This window comes from Melozone crissalis, unplaced genomic scaffold (genome assembly GCF_028551555.1).
Source record: "Melozone crissalis strain CALT ecotype California unplaced genomic scaffold, PUWL_Pcris_2 ptg000006l_1, whole genome shotgun sequence".
Lineage (NCBI taxonomy): Eukaryota > Metazoa > Chordata > Aves > Passeriformes > Passerellidae > Melozone > Melozone crissalis.
The window spans coordinates 36,995,274-37,021,052 of record NW_026535784.1 but is presented as its reverse complement, the minus strand read 5'-3'; the positions used below and the strand labels follow the sequence as shown (position 1 = coordinate 37,021,052).

General features: G+C 39.9%; 2 protein-coding genes across 2 annotated transcripts; one reads left to right on the top strand and one right to left on the bottom strand.

Annotated features, from left to right (window-relative positions):
• Window positions 1-611: 611 nt before the first annotated feature.
• On the bottom strand, window positions 612-13,588 carry PLRG1 (pleiotropic regulator 1). Its single transcript, XM_054292171.1, has 15 exons — window positions 13,522-13,588; window positions 11,699-11,805; window positions 11,330-11,472; window positions 10,228-10,281; window positions 8,934-9,027; window positions 8,439-8,529; window positions 8,143-8,244; window positions 7,162-7,254; window positions 6,662-6,811; window positions 6,451-6,552; window positions 5,843-5,945; window positions 5,138-5,246; window positions 3,494-3,633; window positions 1,823-2,016; window positions 612-817 (listed from the first exon to the last, which is right to left on the bottom strand). Exons 1-15 carry the CDS (start codon window positions 13,528-13,530, stop codon window positions 758-760), a joined length of 1,551 nt encoding a protein of 516 aa, XP_054148146.1. The 5' UTR covers window positions 13,531-13,588; the 3' UTR covers window positions 612-757.
• A 5,449-nt stretch (window positions 13,589-19,037) lies between these two features.
• Window positions 19,038-25,779, top strand: FGB (fibrinogen beta chain). The gene is made up of 8 exons (XM_054295648.1): window positions 19,038-19,112; window positions 20,660-20,863; window positions 21,607-21,790; window positions 22,371-22,598; window positions 23,174-23,287; window positions 23,825-23,947; window positions 24,134-24,419; window positions 25,334-25,779. The coding sequence occupies exons 1-8, from the start codon at window positions 19,038-19,040 to the stop codon at window positions 25,560-25,562; spliced, it is 1,443 nt and encodes a 480-aa protein (XP_054151623.1). The 3' UTR covers window positions 25,563-25,779.

The following is a 25,779-nucleotide window of genomic DNA, read 5'->3' as shown; positions in this document are numbered from 1 at the left end:
GAGTTTTAAAACTTCACTGCACTCTACTGTCATATATGCTTTAGATAACTGGAAAAAGCAAACAGTTCATCTACAGAGAAAGTCAACTGGTCCTGCAAACAAAGTGATTTGACAGCAGTCCTTGCTACAGAAGGCCCACTCTGAAATAACTAAGTGAAGATGAGTGTTTCCATTTGAACACTTTCCTGGGGAAAGATACACTCTGAAGATCCACTTCCTTCAATAACACAGCACCAGCAATGTTCAGTGGCCGTGTTTATAAAGCAAATTACCTTATTATTGTGTTGTCCTGTTTGCTTGTAAATTACTCAGTAACTCTAATTCAGTATAGACTTAGCCTATGTACAATAAACAATATTGGTCTAAAATCTGAAAGTGTCCCCAAGGAACTTCCAGAAGATGACTTCTATGCATAAATTTGTGATGAACTTTTGAGGTTAAGCAAGGGTGTTTCAGACAACTTAGCTCATCAAAATATTTTTATAAGAATCTGTTGAATGTAAGCCTAAAAAATTAACCACCTGCACACCTATCTTTTTCATGAGCCATACATGCTTCAAGAAGTTAAGATTCAACTGGTTTGCTGGAATCGCAACAAAAAAAGACAAAAGGAAAGAGAAATAAAATTTATTATAAAACATGTTGAAATAGCAATGACTTAGCTGACTTCTTGCTCTGCTGTTCTAGGCAGAACAAAATCTGACTGAATGCTCTCAGGAAAGCCAAAACAAAATTACAGAAGTAGTATGTTGCCACACTAAAATCGCTTTCTCTTGATAATTTCTGGTTTCCAGCTGACCGGATGGGTTTCTTCAGTCTAAAGAGGAAAAAAAAATTATCTCATAAGGATTTTTATATTAAACTTGAAACTCACCTATAATTGAGGTTTAGTTTAAAATACTATTTACGAAGTATATGTACTCTATTTCATAAGTAGCATTATTAATACCTAATCTACAATGTAATTAATTTACCCAAATTAAATTTTCTATCATCTCACTGTCTGAAATACATAGCAATACTTTTTCTGTACTTGTCTTTTTTTTTTTCCAGCAAGAAAAACGATCAGGTTGCCAGTGGCATTTCCAAAACAACACTGTGGTTATCAAAGCACATGAGCAGGAGCTGCCAGTGACAGGCTTTCCAGACATATCTACATCAGTATTGGTAGATGTCATGGAGTATATTTTGGCCAACTTTAAAACTGATAAAAAATTCCTGATTCTTTATATCTAAGAGTTACTCCTAGTCTAATTCAATGCAAAATTCCAAGGTTTAATAAAAATTCTTATATTCTTTATATTGAAGACATACACTGATAAACTATACAATCATCTGTTGTCCTCTCCACTGGTAAACCAATTCATATTTTAGAATAACAGTTTGAAAATAAGCTCTTGACTTCAAATTCTAAAAACTGTCAAGGCCAATAACTAATCCAAATCATATAAATAAGTACAATAAACCTTAAAAGTGCAATCCTTTTGCTGATTCCCATACTTTTATCAATACAACCTCACATAGTTCCCCACTGGGTTCAAAACCCAATGTACATAATTGTATTCAGATTTCTCCAAACTTCACCAAAAAGGCCTTTTACAGAAGAGTTCACAGACCTGACACTTATTTATACTACAGCATATAACAATAATTAGGAATGCAGAAATTAGCTACTGTCCTGTTAATGCTAATACAGAGATTTCTTTCAAACTTCAACAAAATGGATTACATAAGTATGAAAATGTCCCCTACAGAAATGTGTTATATTTGTCTGAATTTTTCTGATTTTATGAAAATACTTTAAAAAGACTTTTTGACATACCGCAGTATCATCTTCTTTGTATACTTTTATGGTTTTATCAGCTTCAGCCGTTAGCAATCTGCTTTCTGACTGGTCAAAAACACAAGCAAATATTCCTGATTCACTGTCCAAAGAACCTGGCTGTACAGCTGCATGTACTCTCTGGAAATTGTATCCAGTTCTCCAGTCCCAAAGGTGCATAGTGCCATTATCAGCTACAACAAACAAACAAACAAGCCAGTTAATTTCTATCAGTTTTCTAAAACCAGCATCATGAACAATTAGTAAATACATCAGGAATACATCACACCACATTCATGTAGAATAGCACAGTACATCCTATAAATTTTCCTGTTTTCAGCTGTTTCCCTTCTCAGAATCTCATCCAGATTTTCATCAGATAACCCAGAGAGAGGATACACTACATCACAGGGCAATTGCACAAGTTGCTTTGGAGGCACAATAAGGACAGGTATTCTGAAAATCAAGCTCCCTGCTCAGTAGCTCCACTGAAGTTGAATGAGGAGGCATCATCCTCCCAAAGAGATTAGGACATTGACTTAATGCAAAGTAGGTTTAATGTTTGCAGAGATTTTATTCCAAATCCAGTTTAAACCACCTCCAGTGTTGTTGCTACTGGCATCAGCTACAGGGCATTCACAGCAATCTGAACGCTCTATTCAGAAGGATACTCTCAAGAAAATTTTTCAGTTAGAAAACCCAATACCCCTCAAAAGCATCATCTAGCCAAAACAGATTTATTAAAAATTAAATTTCTCCACAGCTGCCAGCTAGACTAGAAATCCAGATATTTCAAGAAGGGTGTTTCTACAGGAGAAAACTCCAAGGTAAAATCAACTTATTTTGATTCAGCATCACCTTCTCTGAAGCTGCTGTAGATAGCATTAGGATGTAAAGGGGAGAATTGAAACCCCAATTTTAACTTTTTAGAACTCACAATTAATATCAGTAAAATGGTAATAGGGTTTTTTTATGTGGAGAAGGTGTTTTTTAAGACTCAGCTACTACAAACATAAAAAAGTCATAAAAGGATGTTCTGAAAGTGTCTTCAAATAATAATAATGACATGTAAGTCCATTCCAGTATTTTGTGAAGTTCTTGTTCTTACACGGGTGAGCCATTTGTTAAACACAGCTTTATCCAAATTTTAAAATCAAGGGCCCCTTTTACACATAGCTGGAAACGTAATCAGAGTAAGGTGACAATGTAATTGGCTGTTTCCCAATTCCTGCTTAGCACATTTCCATCTTACCCCACATCCCTAGCCTACAGGACCAAGGACACATTGGACCAAGTGCCTTATTCCCATTTAGCTTTACCAAGATGCTTCTACATCTGCTAGCCAGTGTCACTGCCTCAACATGCAGCTAACTCCAGAGGAGGCACTAATGACCATAAAGGATGGACTCTGGAGCCTTGCAGCAGCAGCCAGCTGAGAAGAGAAACCTCTTCCATGCAGTACATTAGAAGTCCTTCAAATTTATTTTATTTGCATGCAGCCCAGAAACATCCAAGGTCACGAAAGTGGCCCTACTCACTACAAAATGAAATTATGTCGTGCAGCAGGCTGGCAGGCCTAAATAAAGCAGAGTTCCATGAGCATCTCTGCCTAAGGACCTCCAGCCATATGTACACGGGGAGAGGAGAGGAATGTGTATTTCTCATTTTTACCTCCTGAGACCAGAACACCATCAGAATTTACAGCCAGTGTGTTTATAATAGCATTGTGACCAGAGAGATTCTGGATGAAGTTTCCATCTGGGAATTTCCACTGCTTAATATTATCTGGAGAACCAGATGCAAATGTGTAACTGAAAGAAAATAAACAACGTATATTAAAGCTCAAAATAGCTGTAGTGAGAGCAAATGTCCTTCATTAAAACTACTGCTAAATGCTAGTTGCAAAATTACTTAATATTAAAACTGCTTTTCTGACACGTTTACTTCACATGAAATTAAGCAATTTTATGAAGTCATGAATTACCTACTCCTACTGTTTTCTTTCCTCTTCATAAACGAAACTTTTAACATCCTGTATGCCATAGGATTTAATATGCAAACCAATATTTAAAAAGCACATTAAGTTCTCTTCAGTTGTTATTCTGGCAAATTTTCAGGTACCAGGGCATGACCAGCAAAGGTAACAGGACAAAAAGGCAACAAGCCCCAAGCATAGGCTAATGCCTAGTCTTCCAAAATTGCACAAGCAAGGAAAAAGCCCTGCAAAAATGTTACTAAGAAAGATAATTTCTTCCACTGAGTCACCCTAAAATAAAAATTTACTTCATTTTAAATGTGCAAGCAGTTACATGGTTATTTGGGTAGCACATACAAAAGCCTGTAGGAATACTTTCATTTGCCACAATATCCAGAGAATTTGCTATTTAAAAGATACCACAAATAAAAAAGTTGAGTATTATGAGAAAATATCACAACATTAAAAAACAGAAATACTGAACTGTAGACTGACAGTTGCTACCATTTGACAAGAACACTTCAAGTTTATTTTCAGAAAGGCATTATCAATGAAGTTGAACCCTGAATTACTTTTTTTTTTCAGAAAGTAAGTAAAATAGAGCCTTTTTCTATAGCTAACAGGCTACACAGTTTTTCAGGCACACACTGGAACAGTTTATTCATATCAAAGATGCTGAACTTCTGATAGAAATGACAGAATGTAATTTTAAAATATTAAAGGCACAGAAGTAATCAAGTTCCATGTGAACTCCTTTTGTCCACTATTTTAACGGGGATCCAAACAGGCAACTGTTGTGCACCAAAATACAGCATCTAAATTCAAAGCACTTCCAAGAACATCTGCTTCAAAGCTTCAATTCTCACATTGAGGTTTTTTTTTAAGGCCAGTTAGATTGAAATGTCTTGTGCAGTGAACCACATATTAAAAAGACAGACCACTCTATTAATCACTGTCTCCTTTAGCATTAATCTCATGTGTGCATTGGCCCATTACAAAACTACTGCAATTCGTGCCCACAACCATTCAGTTACATATTTATCATTAGCCTTATGAGCACTGTATCACTGAGTTTTAAGGACTGAATGAAAGGCACACACATAAGCAACTCTGGGATATAAGGCATTCTCAGGATTGCTAATGTACACCAATGCCAATACTGGGGAAGCACACTCAGTGCAGTATAATGTATCTGATAATTGATATGTACATTTTTGCATCATCCTGAGTGCATTAGTTTCTCACAATATTATGCTCCACCATTCTAAATCATCATTCACATTGGCTCTCTTCAATTCTCAAAAAAACTAGGAAAGTGTAACAAAATAAAGAAAACTCACTGTCTTGGATGTAGCACTACTGCTCTTACAGATTTCTTGTGATTTGTTAAAGTAACACGAGTTTTTCCTGCCACCAAGTCCCAGAGCCGTATGGTAGTATCATGACTGCCTACAATGAGAAGAAAATTAAAAAAAAAACAGTAGAAACCATCACCTTGATTTTATCATAATCATTACTTTGCTAAGGCAGCCAGAATGATGTGAGAGAGACATAAATACTGTGCTAATGCCACCTCAGATGAAGAAGATGCCAGATTGAAAAAGTATTTTCACTCAGTTTTAAGAAGTGTCCAGTTTTGCAGGATAACTTTAAGAATTTACACTGCAAAGCTTGATTTTAACATCATGGGAAAGAAGATGAACACTTAACCACAGTACTGGACACTCCTGAACTGAAATAGGGAGAACTGAAATAGGGAGAACTGAAATATCACAGAAAATGCAAGTCTCAATACATATTATAACAAAAATGAAAACACCAGAAAAAAAGGAAGTGCAGAAAAGCATTCAAGCAATGCACAGCCATATTTGCTTAAACATACCATTAATAGTATGTAATAACCATTGCATGGCCCATTTTCAACAGAAACTAGTACGAGATTTGAAAAATTAACCAAGATAACATTATGAACATCACACACTGAACAAACACATTCACCATTAGGTTTTTCCATCATGTTACTCATGAAACTACATCTACTATACCTGTAATAATTTGTGGTTCTGCAGCTTGGCACTTCACAGTTGCTACTGCATTTGTGTGTCCTGACAGTGTGTGCACACTGGCTTTTGTCCTTACATCCCAAATCTATGAAATCACAGCAAATATGTCAGAAGTCAGTAACAGGAGAATATTCAATGTATTTTAGGCACTATCATTGATTTCATAATTTCCTTGCCGTAGTCTTGCAGATTAAAAAATGGTATTTAGGTGGTATTTTTCATACAACCATTTATTACAGAACTGCCTCAGCTGGCAAATTTCAAGAAGAGCAGGAACCTGCCAGCTATATGCCTTCCAGGCATACGGATAATTCAAGCCACCATAATCCCACACCACCTTCTAAATACTAAGCAATCCTACGTATACTATGTAGCCTACTAAACTAAGAAACAAAACATCATCCTGAAGTGACATGGCAAGTTTGTGTATTTGGGCTTCAATTTTATCAACAATGTAAGACAAAGCTAACACAAACCACCTTAGTATTTAATCTAAATTGATGACAACTTTTGCTAAGCGCTCATTTTTACAAGTGAAGATACTGAAATACACACATCAAGATGTTCAAACACAGCAATGCTATACTTACCCGTGCTGTTGAATCCCTGCTGCATGTCACCAGCACATCTATTGTTGGATGCAAGTCTAAGCCATAAACAGCACTTAGATGACCGTGGTAATGTCTGATAACCTAGATGAATAAAAAACCATGCAAACTATTAACTGAAAAAATATTCTAAATGCTTTGATTTTTGTATTTGCTACTACCAATTCCTTCAATTAAAGAAACTGCAGCTTACCTTATTGTACTCAAGATCCCAGCATTTCACTTGTTTGTCTTCTCCACAAGAAAAGAGGTATGGACTTCTTGCACTTACTATCACCCCGCGTACGGTACTGATGTGTCCCGTCAAAGACAATTTCAATTTGCCACTAGCAAGGTCCCAAATCTGCACCAAAATAGGTATTTTAAGGTAGACAGGAAAAAGCTACACAGTGAATGTGGGTAAACAGCCCAGATGTAACTGATCCTGCTGCAATGTAAGACAAAAATACAGTCACACAAACACTTGCTCTCCAGATACTACCATGTAAGAAATGAAATCTCAAGAGAAGAATGGCAGCTACTCCACAAATCCTTTATGACAAGGTAACAAAAGAAAAAATGTTCTGCAGTTCATTATTCCGCAAACAGCAAACAAGAATTTGTTTCCAAGGGCTGGAAACATTTTTAAATAAAAAGGGAACAAAAAAACCCCACCCCTGCAAACTTTGTAAGTCATTTCTTCCAAGCTCTTACCTTTATGGTTCTGTCAGCAGAGCCAGTAACAAACCACTGATTTCCTGGTTCCACTGCAATGCATCTCACCCAGCCCAGATGACCACTGATAACCTTCGGAAAGAATCAAAAAAAATTTATATCAGAAATAATACAACACCTTTTGAAGTAAGTTTCCTTTTTCAACACTGCAATTTGCTAGTATTTACCAAGAAAAGTCAAATGTGAAATCAGATCTGAAGACAGCTTGATTTCTACTCCAGTTAAAGAGAAAACTAGAAATTTACATACACCAGACTTGGGGAAGCTGCAATCTGTAAAGACCTTGTTTGTATAAGCAACTTTTTAATATCCTTTGAGAGTCCATAATACTGTGGCTCAACACTTGAAGCTTTGCAGAGAAAGACAATATTTGAGCACAGATTCCTTCTGCTGCTGGACAGTGTTTATACAAAGAACAATTATAAAAACACTGGCTATTAAATCACATTTCTATATAATAACCTCTTAAAGCACACCATCACCTTCTTTTCCCCAAAACAAGGGTAATATGAGAGTTGGACACTTTCCAAAAAAAAATAATGGAGCCTGATCTCACAAGAAATACTCTGCCAACACATGCTTTGCTTTTCAGCAGCCCATTTATCTAAATTTTCCAAGGTCAGACAGCTAAAATCAAGCCTCATAACTAGTTTCACTGGATGTCATGTTTCAGGTACTGTCATATGGCTCATTTCAAAAGATTTAAAACACAATGAAGCTTCTTAGGCAGAAATACAGCAAACCTTCCACCAAATGTATCATAACACAGCTACGAGAGTAAAAGAGAGGTTCAAAGCAAGACTGTGTATACATAACTAAGTTGTGATCACTTTTTGATCACACTTTTAAATCATATTTGATTATATTTTTGTGAATGAGAACAAAAATTATGATTTGAGGTCTTACATAGAGTATGTCTACTTTTATATGCATGTTCGTGTCATGTAATTTCTAACTTACTCTGTAGAGTTTCCAAGGCGGATGCCACTGAGGTTTGGGCATGGTTGGAGCCTTCTTTGGCATTAATGCAGAATTTTTGTTTCCACCAGCTTCCACCATAGCCTGTAAATTAAAAGAAGTGTTACTCTTTTGGTTGGTAGCTTATCTCTTTGTCCAAAGCCTAAAACTTTCTCATTCTGCCTTCTCAATACTGATTAAATTTAGTCAGTCAGGAGATCTCCAGACAACACACACAGATCCAGAAGCAATCTGGTGAACACCATGTACTGTTCCAGTTAGATGTGCAACAGACTCACCACAGCCATCCCAGGAGGTTGGGAACGCTCAGACATTCCAGCATGCCTGTAAATGTCACCCACACCAGCAGCTGTCCTGTTTGCATCCAGCCTGGGGGGAGTGAAAATGGTTCATGAATGGCAATTGACTTTCTCCTGCTAAGTGATAAGGCATCACAGGGCTGCACCCAGCTGAGTGCCGTACACCTCTCAGGATGGAGAGTCCACAACCTCTCCTGGCACCCTGTCCAGGACCTGACCACCCCAAGGTACAGATATCACAAAGCTTCACATTCTTCTCTTCTAACTAAACAAAGTTTCCCTTGTTCCAACTTCCACCCACTGCCACTCATGACAATACAAAATAAAAAGCATACATAAAAACAATGCCTGTCCACACTAAAAGCAGTTCCTTTAAGAATATTCTAATTACTCCAAGTAGCTCTTATCCCATCTTCTGTGATTTGCCTTGCAATTCCCACAGATAACAGTGTCAATGAGGTAACGTGTCAGTACCTGGACTGGGAAGCAGGAAGTGCTACAGCTAAGGACTGTGCTGCAGATTCACTTGGCATCCTCTGGACCTTAGTATCTGCTGTCAAAGCCACACCTTGGGAAAAAAAAATATCAGAAACAAAGACAGCTCCTTGAAACAGGAACTCAAAAGTGTATTATACAAACATATATAAACACATATACCTGCAAACAAGGGCCTGACACATCTGTAATATAAACTCTCATCCTTCAGTAACATTTTCACATCTACTGAAATCTTTATTTTGGCACAAATCCTTTCCATCTTGATCTACTACATATATGAGTACAAAATTTCTAGAGTTTAAAACAGTATGCCAGTGGAAACAAAAAAAAAATCTAATTAGGAGCAGCATCCATTTCTATATCCAGCTTTAACTGCTATGGAAATCCAAACATCACAGAAAATAAACATGATCTTGTAAAGCATTTGCCAACTTAGGCCCTTTAGTACAATTTATAATCCATCCCTCTGCGGTATTTGGCATCACACAGTGGTGCCAGAACTACAGAAGGTTTAGTCCTACTGAAGTGAGAATTTCAGACTACATATTTAGATTTTTAACCTTATCTCAAGAACAGCAGATGTTGTCTAAAAAGAAATTAAAAACTCTTTGTAAAGTACAGTTTTGGTGCAGACTGGTGAATTTAACTCATCACTTTATTTCTTCTCCTAACCACTTCTGTCAGTTGACAACAAACTCAGTATTTGGGAAAAATATTCAGGTTAAAACAAGAAACAGCCAAGAGAATCTGATTTTGAACCCTGATAGAAGTGATTCTATTAAAAGAACACTAAACTGAAGGAAGCCACTGTGAGCAATTCTTGTCCCCATAGTTAGAAGCAACCATGCCTGGTTTTTTAATGGTTGAGGGCTCACTGAACACTCACATCTGTTAAGTTATAAATCAAGACAACAAAATTTCCATTACGCTCATAATAAACTTAAGCACAATAAAAGATCAACAGCTAAAACTAAGTTCTTACAAGAACAGCAGGATCAGTCAGTAGCAGTGGCAATAAGCAATGACCAATGTAACAACACAGAAACATAACCCTTACAAGCACTAAAATTATTACACCCTCAAAACTCTTCCCCAGAGCAAGATGGTGAAACTTACACCTTTCTGCTCTGGTGATGAAAAGCAGGCAACATTCCACTACTATTAATTATGGATTCACATCAAGGGGAAGCCTGTTCCTGCTAGGATGGAGGATATTTTCTTCATACAGGAACCAAAAAATCCATACAAACACTTGCAAAATTTTACTTACCAGGCCCAGATGGGTATGGGTGAGTACCAGTTACCATATACTCAACTTCTTGCCCTAAAGAGCACGAGAATGTTATATTAATAATTACATTTTATAATGCACTCAAACAGCAAATAGAGAAAAAAAGAGAGCAGATAATACACAGCAGAAGAAACTAGTAATCACCTTCAATGTACATAGACATTTCTCATTTTCATTAATTTAATTTGTTCTGGTTATCTCCATTTTAGAAAACTCAACTGTAAAAAATAATTAATTTGAATGGTGAAGCTACCTGTTATCAAGAGGACTCAAGAAAAAAATCTTCATACTGCCTTTGAGGCAGACATCATGTCTACAAAGAGCATGGGTGTCTGAAATGTAAGCTAGTTGGTTGGTTGTCTGTGCTGTCAGATTCTCCTTAAAAGATTTTTCATTCTCTCTCAACATGCTGCACTTCCACAATACTTCCAAATAAAGCACCTTGGGCAGACTCTGAGTATCAAATGAATATCAACTACCTCAACTAAAACGAGGCAGCATTTTTGGAAAAGAAATTTTCATATGAGATCTAACTAACACACACACATTTTATACATCACAAAACATACATTAAAAAACTCTACAGATTTGAAATAAAGAGTTTTCTGGTTTAAAAACTGCACAGCTAAAAGACTGTAAATATACTATGAAACAAAGCTAAAATAACAAAAAAAACACCCCCCCCAAAAAAAACAACACACAAAAATGCAAAACAAACAAAAGTAAAAAAAGAGCATGTCCTTAATCATGAACTTGCAGACATAAGAAATACATTATTCAACTCTAACACTTAAGTACATTACACGGTAATATTACCAAAAATTTAAAAATTACGCTTTTCACCAACTAATCACAATAAAAAATCCACAGCACCCAATAACTCCTTTGTTAAAAGCAGCTTTCCCCTTTTTCTAAATCACTTACCTGCTGTGGAACCTAGCAAGAAAAATACCAATTAAAAAATGTTTTTTTATATCTGTATTTATCTCCAGTGGATTAACACTGGACTGCATTCTGCAGATTTTACACCAGTGAGACTGTGACAAAGGAAGGACAAATAGAGCACTAAGGGCACACTAACCTTGGTTTCCAGAGTACTGTTTGTGTCCATAGGGATCCCCGGTGTTGGGGCCCCCCTTGTCCCGCAGGTTCTCCTTGAGCGAGGGCATGTGCAGCACTGAGCCGTACTCCGTGCGCAGCTTCACTGCCATCTTCACCTTGTGGCTGCGCGAGAGGAAAGCAAAACCTCACTGAGCCCCGGCCTCTGAACCGCTAACAGGTTCTGAAATATTGTACAGGGATGTCATACAACTTACTCTACAACTCTAATATTTCTCTCCCCCCAAGATTGCAGTGTTGACAGTACAGAAACATCTGAATTTCTGACTTGAGTCAGAAATTGACAATCACTGACAGAGTTTAGAACTTCACTGAGTGCAGCAGCACTTACCTTTCTTCATCCAATGGGATAGGCTTGGCATTGTCAGCTACAAACATATCATGGGTTCTCTTCAAAGATCTGAACACAAGTGTGTGCACAGAATGCTTTTGGACTTCCTAAAATAAAGAAAAGAGCATTAAAATAAATTTGAACAGATTTAAATGAAAAACTGAACACTGAAACATAAATTGAACTGAGTAGCAATTTCTCAGTTCTGTTACATGACATGCAACCATTCTGCTCACAGAAGACACTAATCTTCTTGGAAACTAAAAAATTCATTATGTCAGTTGTTTATTCAAAACTAAATTCTATTCCTTGAAAGCATACAAGACTTTGAAAAGCAAGCCAAAAACTTTTATCAAACTTTCTGCACTGGTATCTACATGACAAATCCGTAAGTATAAAAGTTCTATCCCACGTCCTTCCCAATTCTGTTTTTATATGTAGGCAATAAATAAGTCAATTCTTTCTGAAAAAAAAAAAAAACCCTGTAAATATCCCCTCACTACCACTGTAAAAAGAACATGAGCAACCATGAATTTCTGTGCACAGTACCACTTCATGTTAACATGGCTAATTACCACCTAACAACAGCAGCTGCTGACACCACAAACGGAGGAGTAGGTACCACAATGTCTCCCCAACAGGGAAGAAATTTCTGCAAGTAATTTTTGACAGATGCTTTTCTGTAAAACACCAGCTCACAGTGTTGCATCTGGCAGCAGTCGTTGCACCTCCTTCTATAACCCTGGTAGCCCCACATGCCTTCAGAAGTGCATGAAATTCACCCCACAGTAAAGATTCTACAACCTATAAAACCAGTGGGCTTCTCCACAGCTGTGCTCCCAAACCCTCCCAAAAAGACCCTTTTCGTGGTTTCCCTTTTGGTCTAACAGAGTCAGTAGCTCTCTGGTGGTAAAACACCCCGGCATCAGCTCTCCACAATCACAGAATGTGCTGAGCTGGAGGTGGCTCACATGGATCATCGTGTCCTGGCCCTGCACAGGACACCCCAAGAGTCACACCCTGTGCCCAAGAGCATTGTCCAAATGTTCATTGAGCTCTGTCAGCCTTGTGGCTGTGACCACTGCCCTGGGGAGCTGTTCTAGCACCCAGCTATCCTCTGGTTGAAGAACCTTTTCCTAATATCCAACCTAAACCTCCCCTGACACAACTTCAGGCAATTCCCTTGGATTCTGTCACTGGTCGCCACAGAGATGAGATCAGAGCCTGCTCCTCTGCTTCCCCCTCATGAGGAAGCTGTAAACTGGAATGAGGTCTCCCTTCACTCTCTTCTCCAGTCTGAACACGGCAAGTGACCTCATCCACTCCTCATAAGGTTTTCCCTCTAGACCATTCATCTCCATATCCTTTACACCTTTTTCTGATACTGTGGTACCCAAAACAGTACCTAGCACTGGAGGTGAGCCCGCCCCAGAGCAGCTCGGAGCGGGTCAATCCCCTCTCCTGACGTGCTGGCGATGCTGTGCCTGATGCCCCGCAGCACCAATTCCGCATTCGGCACAAGCCTGGCAAAGCAAACCCGCCGCTCACTCCCGCCCCGGACACGCACACTCCCATGGCCCGCACCCGGTGCGTTCTGCGGGCACCTCGCTGTCCCCGGGCCGAACCGGGCGGGGGCCGCAGATGGAGGCGCCGCCACCGACCATCCCCACAGCGGCCTTTCCCACCCGGGGGACAGCGACGGTGGCGGGTGCGGGGTGGCACTTCCCCCGCCCGGCCCCGACCCGCTCCCGCTCCCTGGTCTCGCCCAGAGCGCCTCAAGGGCGCAACAGAGCGAACGCGCGGGGCCCTCCCTCGTCCCTCACCTCCGCCATGGCGCCGCCGAACTCCCCCGGCCGCAGCCGCTATGGAGCCACTTCCGGCGCCCTCCCGCGCCGGACCGGAAGAGACGCATAAAGAGGGAAATGGACGGAGAGCCAAAGCAGAGGGGCGGGGCTTATGGGAGCCCCTCCGCTCGGTGTACGGGAGTCGCGGGTTCGAGCCCCGCTGGCGCTGCCGCGGCAGGCGGTGCAAGTCACTTCATCAATGTGTACAAATATATAAAGGAGTGGTGACAGGAGAATGGAGCCAGGCTCTGCTCGGTGCTGCCAAGCAACAGGACAAGAGGCAGTGGGCAGAACCTGATGCACAGGAAGTTTCACCTGAACATGAAGAAATACTTCTTTAACTGTGCAGTTGATGGTGCAGCGGCACAGACAGGTTGCGAAATCTCCCTCACTGGAGATAATCAAGAACTCTGTGGACACAGCCCTGTGCCGCACGCTCTGGGATGGCCCTGCCTTATCCGGCAGGTGTGACCCGGTGACCCCACTCCCTGCTGTCCTGACCCCACTCAGTGCGCTCCCTCCAGCCGGAGCCATCCCGAAGCCATCCCCCCGGGTGCGGTGTCCCCGGCGGCGGGCGCGGCGCGGGCAGCGGCCGGCAGAGGGCGGTGTGGCGCTGCGGGAGAGGCGCCGTCGCCGCCCCGCGCCCGGCCTGCAGCGGGGCCCGAGCGCTGCCCCCTCAGGGTGAGGGATCGGGCCTGGGCTGCGCAGTCCCGCCACACACTGTTGAAGCGCGGTGATACTGGATGTTAGCCATTAGAGCGGATCTTTTGAGAAGAGTGTCTTTAGTTTAGCTCCACGGGACCTCATTTCCATGGAGAGTGGAGCATGTGAATGAGCTGGGAACCCCCGCACTTCATGGCAAAGTGTTGGCTGTGAAAGGGCAGAGGCTGTAAATCTCTTCCAAATGTACCCTGCTACTCCGCCTGACATTTCACTTCCATTTGTGAGCAGGATAACCAAATGCATCTGTGTAAATTTCAAATAGGCACCCACTTTCTCCACATACACTCATCTGCTCTTAATTCCAGGAACTCCTGTCCTCCTGAGCAGTAGCTGGGATTTGGTCAGCTCATCTTTTGCAGCCACTTCTTCATGCTGCTCTTCTTTACCCCCCATGCCTGCATGCCTGAGCTGTGAACAGTTTACAAAACAATTTGAGATAGAGATAAACAATTTGCAATTCAGTGCAACATGGTTCAAACCCTGGTCCTGTAGCTTTACTAGCTACAGGACAGCGTTAGCCTGGGATTGTTTCTGGCACACAGCTTGCCTGCTTGACATAAATATGGTATCTTTTCTGCAGTTGACGGCTCACTTCTGGTGGCTGCACTGGTGGCTTGTATTTAGTAATTTAGAATACAGTGATGGAAACTTGCTTGAAGTGGCTTTGAGCCCCAGCTCCTGTTGTAGGTAGAGCTGGGGAAGATGTGCCAATTACATTGTGTCAGTAGCAGTGGAGAACTATTGCCAGCTCAGCTTCAAGCCAAGGCAGGCAGGTTTCATGTTTAACATGTCAGCCTATTTTGGTAGTCCCTCTGGTGAGGCTGGCAATTCCTGTTGGATTTCAGAGCTTCCCATAAAGACCAGCACAGCATCTCATGGAGGGAGAGCGTTGTCTGTCCTTGCTTAAAGTGCAACTAGAGTGCAAACTCCGCAGGACAGTGTGTCAAAATGGGGCAAGTCTCTATCATTCTCTTGGGCTGATGAGGTTAGACTGAAGATATACAACATTTGAAAGGAAACTTGGGGAGAGCCAGGAATTTCAAACAGATTTATCTTTCTTTTTTAAGGTTGCACACAGAGTGGCATGCTTGATCACTCAGTTTACTGGTGGATTTGATGTGTGGAAATGGTTTAAAGGCTAGTCTCTGGCAGTCTATAGAGTTGTTTCCTTCCTATTTTCTGTTGAAAGAAATCAGACTTATTTCCACTGCCTTTTAAAGGGAAACAAATTTGCACTCTGGTAGCAAAATTTAAAAAAAAATTTAAAATATTTAAAAAAATATTTAAAAAAAAAATATTTAGCAAGAAAACTTGTCTGTGCTTGTTGTTACTGTTAATAGTAGTATTCACATGGCCCTGGAGTTGCTGTAGTTTTCTATTTTTTTTACACGTAAACATTTCCCTCAGAAATTTATAATCTGAACTTGTTTCCTGTTATCCTTGTAGTGCTTCAGAAACTCAGAGGACAAATTAATCTTCTCAGAGATTTCAGAATGCAGTTAGAGGAAAAATTTAATTTTTTTTCCTAGAAGGTTTAGTCTAGGGTGAAATTTAGTCCTGGAGCATCAATAAATCATGTCAATAATATTAATAAGAATATGCACTTCATTTATTTTCTTTGTTACATATGGCTTCTTGATGTGTCTTGCATGTCAGCAACAGCTGCAATTCTGGAAATAGCTAGCTTTATATTTTTTATAAGCACTATTTCATAGAAGGTGACTAGCAAATTGGATGAACTTTTAGTGTTCTATTAAAGCCAAAGGGAATAGCCCAGTCATTAATGTTGCTCCCAGAACATGGAGATAGCATTCATTATCATTTACAAGAAAGCTTTGAAGTAATATTTGCTACCAGTAAAAGCAAAAAAGAAAAAAGAATGTTCATCTCAGCAGACGTGAACATTTAAGTTCACAATATTCTTTTCATTGGATGACACTGTTACAACACTAGTGGTTTAAAAGGACATTTCCAAATCAACAGCTATTTTTAAATTGAAACACTATAGCCCAATGTAAGCCAAGAAGGTTCTGTTCCCCAAGACCTCTTCTGGGGATCCATCCAGCTCTGAAGAGCCGTGATCTGGTGATCGTGCCTGTCCTGGGTCGGGGGGTTTGTGTAAAGAGGGTTGCATCACTGGCCAGCACTACAAACACAAGGGCACCGAGCAAACAGTTCCTCAAAACACACACACACCTCTGCCAGTAAGTGCCTTTTTACTAAAAAATGCTGTACACAGGGGTGTTCTGGAACACCAACAGGTCCATGGAGTATTATTGCCGTTTCCAGCAGACATGCTGTGGTGTCACCACCACATTAGCTCTTCTCATTAACCACGTGAATCGGAGGAGGGAGTGTGAAGGAAGAGAGATTGTTCTGTTTTTGAAGAGAGCACTTCTTTGATACCATTTTTAGAAGAAATTTAAGCTATAGTTTTGCTTCTTCATAAGGCTTTATTCAATCCTTATAAAGTGTCAGCCTGACTGTAATGGTTGCAAGCATGAGAGTTAAATCACATCTCATAACCAAGAAGCTAATGGAGATGAACTTCTGCTGCCAAAATGCTTTCCTGCGTGTGTGTATGTTTGCCAGGATAGACTCCTCTGTATGCCAGTCCAAATTTGGACTGTTTTTGCTGATAAAAGTCTCCAGGCACAGCCTCTGCAGTGCAGACAAGGCCCTTGCTCACCAGATGGACAGTCCCACGCTCCCTGTCCTGAGGTGTCTGGTCATTTGGCGCGAAGCCGCCAGCCTGCTGGGGTATGACATGCACGTGTTGCTCATGGAGAATGCCCATGGAGACACCACCACCCAACTCTCCAGGGGAAGCCAATGAAAGGTACTGGAGCTGAGAGGGTCAAAGGCTGAGTTTCAAAGGGGAAATCCCATCTGAAGGCAGAACAAGCCTGGGGGTTTCCCACGATGGGGCTCTGCAGTTGGCTTGGTGGCTCCCGCACCAACCCTTGTCATTCAGTCTCTGACAGCCTCTGCACAAACACAACCAGGGCTCTCCATCAGGAACTAAAGAGAGCTTAATGCCTGGAGGAGGACGCCATAAATTACTGCAGAACATGCTGATCATTTCAAGTCAGATTTACCACAAATATCACTTGATATTATTAATATTTAATTAAGATTTTTGTGAACTGAACTGGGATAATTTGTGTTTCCAGCTCAGGAATAGTGAGACCTAGTTGTGGTTCCACTGTACCACAGGGTTCTTGTAAGCCCTGGGCAAAAATTCAAGGACTAGATCCCTTCCATCTGTAAGATGAGGGTGGCTGAACTTCCCTCAGAGGTAAATGGAGGGAAAACTGTAGTTAAAGTTAGGATATTCCTGAAATCAATGATAAGATCTTGGCTAGCATCCATAAGTGGTGATAACTTGTTAATTATGTCACTTTTGGCCTTAGACAGATTTCTTAGTGTCTGTAGGGAGAAGTTTGTGTTCTTCCAAATCTAATAGTGTTGGTGATGTCCTCATGCTGGAGATCAAATTCAGTGGAGTTTCAGCTCCTTGAGCCATGGCTGATTTGGGGCCAAACTGTTTAATAATTAAACCAGTCAGGTTAAACAGTTTTCATATTTTGCGAATCTCCATCGTTTACTAGAATTCTGACAACAGCACAAATACAGGAAAAAGCCTAACCAATAAATTTTAGCTGTTCTTAACTTTGCTTCCCGTAAAATCCTCCTCTCCATCAAGTCAGTCTTTGAAATGGAAGCTCAGACCACAGTTTGCATCCCTTCGTTTGTTCAGACATTGATATGAATGACTTCAGAAAAGTGTGCTGGCTCCCACTTTAATTTAATTTAATTCAGTACATTATGGTCATTTATAATACCTGAGAAAAATCACAGGATATAAACACACTGAAATGTTGAAACTCTGCTAATATGAGAGCAGTGATACGCAACTTCCTATAAAACATTAGAAAGTATGTTTGAGTATTTCGCTATGATTTCAAGTAACTTCATGCTGTGTTCCCTTAAAAGATTATTTAAAACATTCAAATAATATTTGAAAGATGTAATTTTTGTATTAAAAAAGAAAACTAGCAAACTAATATGTAAAATTGAATTATTTTAGTTCATTTACAATATCACAAGGCTATATTAATGGAATAATATTGGCTTATGCTTACAGTATTCATCTGATCTTTAATAAATCAAAACTTTGATTTTATGCAAAATTATTAGTGAATGAATATAATATACCTTTTTTTCACTTTTGTGTTAAAAGACCCAAAGATTTGCATACCTATCAGGCACCATGAAACTATTTAGAAAAAGGTAGAAATCTGTATGATGTGAGTTGTCTTCACATTTAATAGCATATTTCTGAAACATTCAGCAGGGAAAGAAAAAGGAGCCATCACAACATGACATCTAATAATTTTTTTTTCTTTGACCATTCCCTTTTCCAGCTGCTTTAACACATTTGTGATTTTTGAGAAAATGATAACCTTGTGTAATCTGAGCAGGAGGTGCTTTTAGGGATCTGAACATGTATTTGATGCCAGCATCAACAGAGGTCTCTGGGACATATAGATAAGAGTTTTCCAGAGGAATTGCTCAACAACTGATGTATTCAGGCACAGAGTGAAGAGTTGAATATTAACAGAGATACTGATTGCTCAGAAGGGTTGACCCTATTACTGTGAAGCTGGAAATTAGTGCTGCTGCATATATATAAAAGAACAGAGGTGACCTCTCCCTGTCAGAGCTGATGAAAAGAGGAGATCACTGAGCTGCTCAAGCACGCCAGCGCCATGAAACTGCTCCTGCTGTTCCTGCTCTGTGTGTCCTCCGTTCAGTCCCAGGGCTCTCTTGACTATGACGAAGAGGTTGTAATCCTGATATTGATCAATAATTAGTTATTAATAATTAATTTAATTTAAATGCATGCATGACTTCCTCAGCTTATGTGAGTTAACTAAATTAGAAGTTGTGGGAAAAGATAATCCAGTGCATATTCCTATTCCGATTGAATTGTTCAAAAAATTAACTTTTTATATGTAACCCCACAATAGCTATTTTCTGAGTTTGGAGATATTTTCTTCCTATTTCTTTTTCTGCAGGGAATGAAGAATGTTTGATGGTAAGATTAGTAATTTAGCTGAATTTATTTAAGGATACTAATTTAGCAATGTTGACATTTGATGTTACAGACAATTAGTATTAGGTATAAAGGAGTAGAAGTGTGTAATAAGTCATGTCCTGTCTCAAAGACAGTAAAATCTTTTCTGCAGAGTCAGTAGACATTAAAAAACTTAAACTAAACAAACTACCAGTTTATACAGCTTAACATTGGAAATTAAGGGGTAAGAATTGCAAAACAGAAGGAAAAGCAATGAGAATCAATATAAAACAATGGTTTAATATATATTTTTGTTTAAGTAAAATATTTCAGTGGGAAACACAATTTAGAGTTTTGGTGCACTTTTTCATTATTTGAAAATCCCTGTAAAAATTGAATTGGTCAGACTTTCTGACAATCTGAGCACTTGTGTCTGCACAATGACTACTGATAACACTAATGTGTTAAATAATTTTCAGCAATTCTGTGTTTTGTATGCTGTTTATTTTTGAAACTACTTGAAGCCTCTGATGCTGGATCCTTTCAAAAGTTTGTTATTTGGAGCTAAGCCTCATTGGGATTGGAAGTGGCTGTAGGTTTTGATTCAGCAGCTCAAACAACTATTAATTAGAATGGTTTTGTTTGAAACAATGCTTAGGGACCAGGCCTGTTTTCCTTGCTCATCCTCCTAGACTTTGCTGTTTCTGCCAGATATGGGGAATGTATGCGTCAGAGATCTCTACAAACCTACTCTGAGAAATGTTATTAAATGGTTTTCCTAATTTCACCAGTTAACAGCTGGTACGTGGCTTGAAACCTGATGATGTATTTGACAGTAGCATGATTTTCTGAGACCTTACAAATATTCCTGTAGCCCAATAAAAAACTGAGACACTGAAAATATGCTGCTGAATACACTTCTTAGCCCCCAGGATGTCTAATTTTTTTTTGTAGCCCACTACTTCAAGTTTCATGGTGCTTAGTAGCACTGAACTATGTAAGATTTATTCCTTGGTCAAAAATTGTTATTGAAGTATAATTTTACTGTGGTTTGAAGAATTTTTAGTTTATCTATATCTAGGTGTGAAGAGTGTGACTAGTCTTACAAGGGAGGGGATAGCAATGACCTTTACATAATGGCAATGACTTACATAATGTCATACAACATTGCCATTATGGCTTTTTCATTCCATTCCCCGGTTTTCCTTGCTGTTTAAAATACTAAGGGGTGCTGAACGGATGCTCCACCGTGTGCAGCCCGTTTTGCAGCGGCAATCCCATATTCAGAGGGTTTCTCTCTCCCTGGCTGTGCAGGATGAGAGCCCCGTGGTTGACGTTCGCGGCCACCGCCCCGTGGACAAGAGGGTGGAGACGGCGCCGTCGCTGCGGCCCGTGGCGCCTCCCATCAGCGGGAGCGGGTACCGGCCCCGGCCCCCGAAGCGGGGGAAGGCGGAGGAGAGGAAGGAGCGGACCGTCTATCCTGATGCCGGGGGCTGCCAGCGAGCGCTGGACGAGCTGGTGGGTGTCTGGCTGCTGAGGCAGCTGGTGACATAGTGCCCTTTCCTTCTAGCGCACCCCACGCGGGAGTTTCCCTTGCCAAATAAAGCACGGCCATTCATTTAAAGCAGACCAGCTTTTCTTCACTCTGCTTAGGTTTGCTGGGACTGCATTCAGAAGGGTGATGTGTCAGAGTCCATGGGATTAGCGGCGGAGTCAGCCTACTAATGACGAGATGGGGGGATGAGAGTTGAACTGTAAACCAGGAAAGGAAGTATCTGTGGGTTAGCTTGTGCCTTCTGCCTGGTTTTGCATAGGTAACTGTTCAGGACAGGAAAAACCTCTGCAGAAGTGCTGGATTCAGTTTCAGACAATCTTGAGGAAACCTAGGGACCAAAAAAACCCCATCCTCCCATGTCTTTCTTAAAATTCGTTTCAAAATGTAATTCTACTCTACCCTCAGTCACTGCTGCAGCTCTCGCTGCGTACAAGCCTGCTTGGCACCCAGCACACCCCTTGCTGCCTTGCCATGATCCCTGCTGGAAAATGCATGCTGTGGCAATGCTGAGAGGCGTCTTAGTGACTGAGCACAAGTTTGAGTGTGGAGGTTCTCAACAAAAAATGAAGTTTGTTAAAGCTTGTCTAGGTGCTTAAATACCTGTTCTCTCATTACAAACTCTTTGCTGTGTTCAAAGGTATGGCTGTTCACTGATGGGTCTAGAACTTCTTTACTTTTATTCACAGCCTTTTTTCCTTCTTTTAAGGGAGTGCTGTGTCCAACTGGATGTGAGCTGCGAACTCTACTGCTAAAACAGGAAAAATCAGTGAAACCAGTTGTTAATGATCTAAAAGTTCAAGTGGACTCTCTTTCGGAGAGCTCCTCAACTTTCCACGAGTATGTGACTGTTCTAGAAGATAAATTGGTAAAGACGCAAAAACAAAGAAAAGGTATGCTACTTCTGTGAACTACTAGTGTAGATGGTATTGAAGTTTTATTGGCATTCCTACAATTACTTTTTAGTAGGACTTCTTAAAAAAATTAAAAATACCATGGACTATCTAGCAAAGCAGGATTCTGTGACCGTGACCTCTTAAATCTTAAGAAACATCCTTTGAGAGAGGCGAAGGAATGGATTTCATGCTAAGGCAAGATTCTTATGAGCCCTCTAAATGTACATCAATCACATGTTCCCCTTACCTGTTTTCCTATGTCCATCCAATCCATTTATGACCAACCTCTGGATTGGCACCATGGCTCTCCAGAAAGAAGGGAATTACTGCTCTTTGGCAGAGTAAAGCACCATTGATAAACCTATTAGCTAGCAAAGAAACAACAGTACACATGGACCACTTCCCTGAGAGTATCTGCACAGTTTTTGCACACTGTGGAAAAGTAAGCAAAAGAAATGCCCTTCCTGCCTTCCTCCCTAGTGGCATCTCAAATTGTACTTATAAACTGCTCTTCTTCATTTCCTAACTGCGAAATATGTTGAAAACTAATCTGCTTTTCATCTCTTTGCTCTTCTAGACAATGATGATTTACTTTCTCAGTACAACACAGAAGTGGAATTGCAGTATAATTATATAAAGGATAATCTGGACAATAACATCCCATCAAGCCTCAGGGTCCTTCGTGCAGTTGTGGATTCTTTACATAAAAAGATACAGAAACTGGAAAATGCCATTGCAACCCAGGTGGACTACTGCCGTTCCCCATGTACTGTTTCCTGTAATATTCCTGTGGTTTCAGGCAAAGGTACTCATTCAACTCTAATGACATCTTTTCTCCAATTTATGTCACTGTGCAAATTGATGCATCTGAAGCCTGTACAATTGATTAGGGTATTAGGAAAGATGGAAATCCTAGGTGAAAAAAAAAATATTTTCTGGATTATGCTGGTCAGACCAAAGATCCTCTAATCCAGTATCAGTCGTCATAAGTTACCATTTGGATTTTAAAGAAATGTGTGCTTCAGCGCCTTTGTAAGGTGGAAGTGATACTTTTGTGACTATCATAGCTGTACTCTTGGTTTCTTTCAGTTAAGAAAGGTTCTTCTTTCAAAAGCTTGTCCAGTTCAAGAAGACATTGTAAGGTATACAGTGTTGCATCACTTAGTTTGAAGTTTCAGAAATTCCTCTTTGGAAAAGCTGCGTAGTGCAGTATTCTTTCTTCCATGATTCTTTCACTTGATGTATTACAGAAATCAAAATGAAAGTAAAATATTATCTATAGATAATTTAAAATGCTCCCATATAACAGCAAACCAAAAGATAAGAAAACTGTTCAAGTTCACAGATCTTTCAGTACTAGTATCTGTTTTATTCTTGCAGAATGTGAGGATATCATCAGAAAGGGAGGTGAGACATCCGAAATGTACCTCATCCAGCCAGATCCTTTTGTCAAGCCATACAGAGTGTACTGTGACATGGAAACAGACAATGGAGGTTAGTGTGAAATAACTATGTTGTTATAATATTGATTTACCAGTGCTACCAAAAAATCAAATTAGTAATTTGTATTTTATACAAAGAAATATGAAATTTTATCTTTTGTAATTACTTGATAATTAAATCTGATTGACTTGTTCAGAGAAGTCTTGTTGAGGTCATCTGCTGATGCAGAATAGGATACTTCTACTTCCAGTGAAACTGGAAATAAATTGTGTATGTATCTCACTATGACCATCATGGATGGTGCATAGGTGGGCAGAGAACGACAGCCTGGCTCATTTCTTATCCTGTCACTTGACAAAAGACCAGGGCTGTCCTTCAAGTTCTGCTTTTTCCACCTTCCCTTATGAAGCAAGGTTCTACTTAAGTGTGAGCAAAAGGGGCAAAGCTGAGCTCAAAAGCAGTGAAAGGACATGCTGCAAGGAAGCCATATGCTCCTCTGCTCCTGAGGTGAAGTTAAAAGGGCTGTATCTTAGTGTCAGATGCTCCTTTTGTACTGGTAATTTAATCTAAATACTCTTGCTTCTGCAGGCTGGACTCTGATTCAGAACCGCCAGGACGGCAGTGTTAATTTCGGAAGAGTATGGGATCAATATAAAAAAGGATTTGGAAATGTTGCAAAGAGTGGAGGGAAGAACTACTGTGATACACCAGGTAAAACACCGAGCACAAAATGCAAAGAGCTGTTCTTACTGAAACCATTTTCTTCTATTTTTTGAAGCTCTTAGATATTTTTAAAATTAACTAATCCGCTCAAGCAGACCTATAGGCAAATAATAAAGTTGCCTTGAAGTAAATTGCGAAGTCTGTTTCACAGAGCTCTCACTTGTTGCTTCTCAGGTGAATATTGGCTTGGAAATGACAAGATCAGCCAGCTTACCAAAATAGGGCCCACTGAAGTTCTAATTGAAATGGAGGACTGGAATGGTGATAAAGTATCAGCTCATTATGGAGGTTTCACCATACAGAATGAAGGAAACAAGTATCAGCTTTCAGTTAGTAACTACAAAGGCACTGCAGGCAATGCACTGATGGATGGAGCTTCCCAACTGCATGGAGAAAACAGGACAATGACCATTCACAATGGCATGTACTTCAGTACTTATGACAGAGACAATGATGGATGGTATGTACTTGCACTAGACATTTAAAATAAAAATAGAGCTGGATATATAATATTTCTGTAATTTGCCATTAGTTTTCACAACTTTTTGTAGCATGTCAAAATATGTTATGTCCCTGCAAGTTACCAACTAAATGTCTATGGAGTTCTCTTGGCATAGCCAAAAGCCAGGTAAAACTATATATTAGGTTAGTGACAGTCTACAACCAAGTAAGAAGCAAACATGCTGAATTTTATTGCTTCCATGAATGACTTACCAACAAAAAAAAAAAAACAAAAAAAACCAAAAAAACCCAAAAAACAACAGGTAGCAAATCTGGATGCAATATATTCATAGTCAGAGACTGACAGCAGCAGTGCTGAGGACACTAAGCAGAAAAGGAATATTGGTACTTACTCCATAAAAATATAATGGATCCTGAAGGAAAAGGCAGGTAGCATGTCCATTTAAAAAGCAATGTTCTGCCTACTCAGAAGACAGGAGCTCAGTTGTAAAGTATATAATAGAACACTGTGTCTCTAACCTGTGCTTAATACCTGATTACATATTCATGAATAAAGGAATTGTTTAGGTTGGGGAAGACATACATTTCTCATTGCTTTCTATCTTTAAATTTCATTGATATTGTACTTATCATTATGAACTGCAAATAATCACAGTTATCAATCAGTAAACTAAAATGATATTCCCCAAGAGGTGCAATTAAATTTTGATTTTTCTTAGCTGCTTTATCTTCTGAGTGCACTGTGTAGTGCTTGTGATGGTCAATCCCTTACAGAAAGTTCAGAGAGGACTTAAATTGTTTATTATGGTTTGAAAATTTCAGTGCACAGGCAGGTATATGTACTCTGTAGATCTGCTAGCCTATATTACAGATGTCACTCTCAATGCCTTTTTATTTTTTTCCCCTCATCAGGTTAACTGCAGACCCAAGCAAACAGTGCTCCAAACAAGACGGTGGTGGATGGTGGTACAACCGCTGCCACTCAGCCAACCCCAACGGCAGATACTACTGGGGAGGGACCTACAGCTGGGACATGGCAAAACACGGCACAGATGATGGTGTCGTATGGATGAACTGGAAAGGGTCGTGGTATTCAATGAAGAAGATGAGCATGAAAATCCGGCCATACTTTCCACATTAACCATTATCAAAATGTACAGAATCAGGAGTTTTCTTTTAGTATTTGTACGTGGTTGTCTTTTTAGCATGGTACTCAGTCTTACCTTTACATATGAGAACCCAATCTCTATGTACAACCATATTGTGACCTAAAGTGAAAAGCTGTGTCACATATAAATCTAAAGCTGTCCAATGAAAATAACTCATCAGTGTATTTTCCCCATTTTTCATTTGTGCAT

Bases quoted from the DNA above. Each gene is read 5' to 3' on its own strand.
- PLRG1 (XM_054292171.1), bottom strand. The intron at 11,473-11,698 runs GTAAGTGCTGCT...CCTCTCGCGCAG, and splicing joins ATCCCATTGGATGAAGAAAG to CCACAAGGTGAAGATGGCAG. The intron at 10,282-11,329 runs GTTAGTGTGCCC...CGTGCTCTTTAG, and splicing joins ACAGTACTCTGGAAACCAAG to GGCAAGAAGTTGAGTATATG.
- FGB (XM_054295648.1), top strand. From the start codon at position 19,038: ATGAAACTGCTCCTGCTGTTCCTGCTCTGTGTGTCCTCCGTTCAGTCC. The intron at 20,864-21,606 runs GTGGGTGTCTGG...CCTTCTTTTAAG, and splicing joins AGCGAGCGCTGGACGAGCTG to GGAGTGCTGTGTCCAACTGG. The intron at 22,599-23,173 runs GTACTCATTCAA...TTATTCTTGCAG, and splicing joins TCCTGTGGTTTCAGGCAAAG to AATGTGAGGATATCATCAGA.